This window comes from Sycon ciliatum, chromosome 7 (genome assembly GCF_964019385.1).
Source record: "Sycon ciliatum chromosome 7, ocSycCili1.1, whole genome shotgun sequence".
Lineage (NCBI taxonomy): Eukaryota > Metazoa > Porifera > Calcarea > Leucosolenida > Sycettidae > Sycon > Sycon ciliatum.
The window spans coordinates 29,431,553-29,436,244 of record NC_088649.1 but is presented as its reverse complement, the minus strand read 5'-3'; the positions used below and the strand labels follow the sequence as shown (position 1 = coordinate 29,436,244).

Sequence of the window (4,692 nt, the reverse complement as noted above, 5' to 3'; positions counted from 1 at the left end):
CTTCTCAGTAGGATGATTGCTCAGATCAACGCTCGTCTTGATGATTTCGTTCGTCATGGATCAGGTTGGGTAGTTGAACGGATTTCCTGTTTACACATCGAAATGTCACGCTACTGTGTACTTGGAGGAAGTTCGTACATCCCCTTGCCACCGGAGTTGAAGTCGAAGAAGGCCATTGTTAACGTGCAGAACACTGACAACAAGTGTTTACTGTAAGTATAGCAGTGGGGTTCCAGTGTGGTGATACGGTGTATGGATTGAACTGTATGCCGCCTGTCCATGTCTTATGTCATCCGTACTTTAGATGGTCAATACTGGCTGCTAAATTTTCGGCAGACAAGTCTCATCCATGTCGTCAATCGTCGTACGCAGAACATGCGGATACTGTGGATGTGAGCGGCATCGAGTTTCCAGCAAAACTGGAAGACATACCAGTCATCGAAAGACTGAACGACGGTCTTTACATCAACGTCTTCGGATATGAAGAGAAAGTCATATATCCGTTAAGAATTTCTCAGCATCCGCAGACCGCCATCAATGTATTGCTCATCCAAGACGAACGCAATGACGTGGAGGTGCAGCACTGGGTGTGGATAAAATCATTCAGTCGTCTTGTTGCTACTGGAGCACGTCGAGCACATTTCGTCTGCTTCAGATGTCTCTCAACACACGTCACGGAGAAGGCATTGAATAATCATATGATGTACTGCAGTGAACATCCTGAAGCCACGGTGAAGATGCCAAAGGCTGGCGATAGAGTGATGTTCAGGAATGTGAACAAGCAGCTTCAAGCCCCATTTGTAAGTAGAACATTTAATCAAGGTGAACACACTGTGGTCTGTTTTTTTTTTTTTTTTTTTTTTTTTTTTTTTTTTTTTTTCTTTTCTTTTCTTTCCTGCACATGTTTCTTGACTCTGATTGTTCACCTTTCTGCTGTTTTACTCGGTGTTGTCTCTGCAGCTATTCCTAATTCTCTATCTGTCTTTTCCGCTGTTTTACTCGATGTTGTCCCTGCTGCTATTCCTACTTCTCTCTCTCTCTCTCTCTCTCTCAAATGCAGGTGATCTATGCCGATTGTGAGGCCTTCATAGAACCTCTGTCCGCTGTCAAGAAAATCGGTCATTCGACATTCCAAAAGAACAAGCATGTAGCCTGTTCCTGTTCGTACATTGTAGTACGATCTGATGGCGTCGTCACGAACCGTTTCTTCTACCGTGGAGAAGATTCTATGTTCTGTTTTCTGCTGTCACTTGAGCAAGAGGAGGAGATTATCCGTGATGAGCTTCTAGCATGTAATGCTGGTCAAATGATCATTTCAGAAAGTCAGCAACGTGAATTTGAAACGGTAGTCTCCTGTTGGATCTGTGGTGAAGCGTTGGGTAGCGATCGTGTACGTGACCACTGTCACATCACCGGTGCTTACCGTGGTGCAGCACACAACCATTGTAACCTGAACATGCGGATTGAACCGTTCAAGATCAAGATTCCTGTGATCTTTCATAACTTGAAGGGATACGATTCTCATCACATCATATCTGCCATTGGGAGAACGTCCACTGATGAGATTACGTATGTGAACGAGAAAGGACAAGAACGGGTACGTTACATATGCGTGGTGTGTGTGTGTGTGTGTGTGTGTGTGTGTGTGTGCGTGTGCGTGGATCATGATGTTTTTCTAAGAAGGAAGATCATTACTATGTTGGTACTCATATTCACGTTTATATGATTGATATTCATCTTTACAGCTGCACCTTAAAACTGTGTCTCCTCTTTTTCTTTCTTCTCAGACCAAGCGTCTCGGTGCTATCAAAGTGATTCCCATCAACAGTGAAAAATATGTCACATTCGGATGGAGACAGTTCCAGTTCATCGACAGCCTGGCATTCTTGAACACCTCCCTAGACCGGTTGGTTTCGGCCACACCACCAGATGCATTCGCCCTTCTATCCGCACGATTTCCAGACGAGGATGAACGCAAACTGTTGACACGAAAGGGTGTCTACCCGTATGAATATATGGGGTCGTACGACCAATTCGAAGAAACGCGTCTACCACCCAAGGATGCATTCCACTCAACGCTAACGAACACGGTGAGTAGTGTGACAGATATAGTAGATCTTTCTCTCTTTCTTTTTTCACCATCTTACATCGAAGTACTAAAATAAGACAAAATGTGTTTGAACGCTTCCTGCAGCTTCATACTAAATAATTGATTGTGTGGGCGAACTACTAAAATAAGTTCGTTGATTTGTTTTTCTTTTTGGTGTACATTTTCTATTCCCTAGGGTATCAGTGATGAAGACTATGCCTATGCGCAAACAGTATGGACTGCGTTTGACTGTGAAGATCTAGGAGACTATCACGACCTCTACCTGGAGACTGATGTGCTGCTGTTGGCTGACGTTTTCGAAAACTTCAGAAGAACTGCTCACGCAACCTATGGATTGGATCCCGCTAATTACCTCACCTTACCGGGATTTGCCTGGGATTCGCTGCTGAAAATGACGAAGGTGTCCCTTCATCTCATTTCCGACATTGACATGTTCAACTTCATTGAGCATGGCAAAAGAGGTGGCATAAGCATGGTGTCCGCTAGACACGCCACCGCCAACAACAGATATCTATCGGAGTACAATCCAGACGAGCCGTCAAGCTTCATCCAATATTTAGATGCGAACAATCTATATGGATGGGCCATGTCTCAACCCTTGCCCGTGTCGGACTTCTGCTTTGAAGCAGTGACGGATGATCTTCTGGAGACGGTACTCGATCATCCAATGGACTCTTCGACGGGATACATGGTGGAGTGCGATTTAAGGATTCCAGATGGTGTGCATGACATGATGAATGATTATCCGTTGGCTCCTGAGCAGATGAAGGTGACACGAGATATGCTTTCTCCATATCAGACCCACATGGCAGAGAAACTAATGGTAAGTCATGGTCTATCTGGTGGATATGCTTGTATTAATCTTCTAAGGTTTGTGTATATCTATACTGTACTCTTGTAGGTGACCGGTTTGGAAGCGAAGAAACTGGTACCAAATCTACTACCGAAAGAGCACTATGTTCTGCACTACAGAAACTTGCAGCAGTATGTGTCCTTGGGTGTGGAGATTACAGATGTGCATCGTGTGCTCTCCTTCACACAACACCCATGGATGAAGCCATACATCGACACTAATACTGACCTGAGAAAGCTATCAACTTCTGATTTCGAGAAAGACTTCTATAAGGTGGGTACTCCACATCATGTGTGTGTGTGTGTGTGTGTATTTAGCGATAGTGTGGGATCTAGTATGTACTGGAAGTGTGAATGACCTGAAGATAACAGTTTTCTTATTGTTGTTTTTCTTGTCTTTTCTTTGTATGCCTGTTTATCGTAGTTGATGAACAATGCTGTATATGGCAAGACCATGGAAAACGTTCGAAACAGAGTAAACATCAAGCTCATTCGTGAACAGGATGAAAAACCACGTCTCCAGAAAAGCATCAACAAACCTTCGTACATCCGCAGTGTAGCCTTTGAGAACGATCTGATAGCAATCGAGTTTGCCAAGACAAAGGTGACTCTCAATAAACCCATTTATGTGGGTACAGCCATCCTCGATCTGTCGAAGCACTTGATGTATTCCTTTTACTATGAAGTTCTCCTACCCCGCTATGGACAAAATGTACGTTTGCTCTACACTGATACTGATAGTCTGATCGTACATATTCAAACGGATGATCTGTACACCGATATGTCAAACAACATAACAGCCTATGACACATCCAACTATTCACCATCCCACCACCTGTACAGCACGGTCAACAAGAAGGTGGTAGGGAAGTTCAAGGACGAACTAGGTGGCAAACCCATCAAGGAGTTCATTGGTTTGCGGAGCAAGATGTACGCATACCGCTGTGAAGACAACGACGACAATGGCAAGCGTGCCAAAGGTGTGCAGAGAAGCGTGTTGAAAAACACCATAACCGTCGATGATTATCGAACATGTCTCGTCGAGGAGTCTCAGCTGAAGAGAACAATGAATGTTCTTCGAAGTCGACGACATTGCATTCACGGAGAGGAGCTACACAAGATTGCCCTCAGTGGATTCGACAGTAAGCGTTACATTCTGGAGGATGGTATCAACACCCTGGCATTCGGACACAAGGATATTCCAAAGCACTGAGGGATTTCCACACATACTAGAGCATATGTCATATCTTCTCATGAAATACATTGTAAATACTATGCGATTCATAATATTCACGTTAATCCAAAGCATGAGCTACATTGTACATATGAAATGCTAATACTTTTTGAGATCATTCACATCCTTCTTTGTTAACCAGGTATGGAATTTTTCGTCTTGATAACCCTTCCATTTGACGAGCCGACTGTTCTTGTTGTATTTCAACACCTTATCGAATCTCAATCCTGTGTGTCTGGCATGTTGTAGCTCAGCTCCATAGAACTGTCCTTGAATGACTTCTCCCATCAGGTCTTGAACACGATAGGTGTGGGGTACAGTGGGTAGGATATCGTTTACCACGAACACTTCCTCTGTCCAGTTGGGCGTGTACCCTTTCTCGAAATGACGTTTAGCCACAGCCAAACGCACATCATCGCCCACTTTGAATTTAGCTGGTGATTGCTTCGAGTGTACGTCTGCATCTTTTGGTTTTCCATCAAGAGAAGCTTTCGTG

General features: G+C 44.0%; 1 protein-coding gene across 1 annotated transcript; it reads left to right on the top strand.

The window, feature by feature from the left end:
- The first annotated feature begins 252 nt into the window (after nt 1-252).
- Nucleotides 253-4,362, top strand: LOC135821803 (uncharacterized). Its single transcript, XM_065334800.1, has 6 exons — nt 253-800; nt 1,061-1,597; nt 1,788-2,090; nt 2,286-2,933; nt 3,012-3,236; nt 3,387-4,362. Exons 1-6 carry the CDS (start codon nt 267-269, stop codon nt 4,173-4,175), a joined length of 3,036 nt encoding a protein of 1,011 aa, XP_065190872.1. The 5' UTR covers nt 253-266; the 3' UTR covers nt 4,176-4,362.
- Nucleotides 4,363-4,692: the final 330 nt, after the last annotated feature.

Bases quoted from the DNA above. Each gene is read 5' to 3' on its own strand.
- LOC135821803 (XM_065334800.1), top strand. From the start codon at position 267: ATGCCGCCTGTCCATGTCTTATGTCATCCGTACTTTAGATGGTCAATA. The intron at 2,934-3,011 runs GTAAGTCATGGT...GTACTCTTGTAG, and splicing joins ACATGGCAGAGAAACTAATG to GTGACCGGTTTGGAAGCGAA. The intron at 3,237-3,386 runs GTGGGTACTCCA...TGTTTATCGTAG, and splicing joins TCGAGAAAGACTTCTATAAG to TTGATGAACAATGCTGTATA.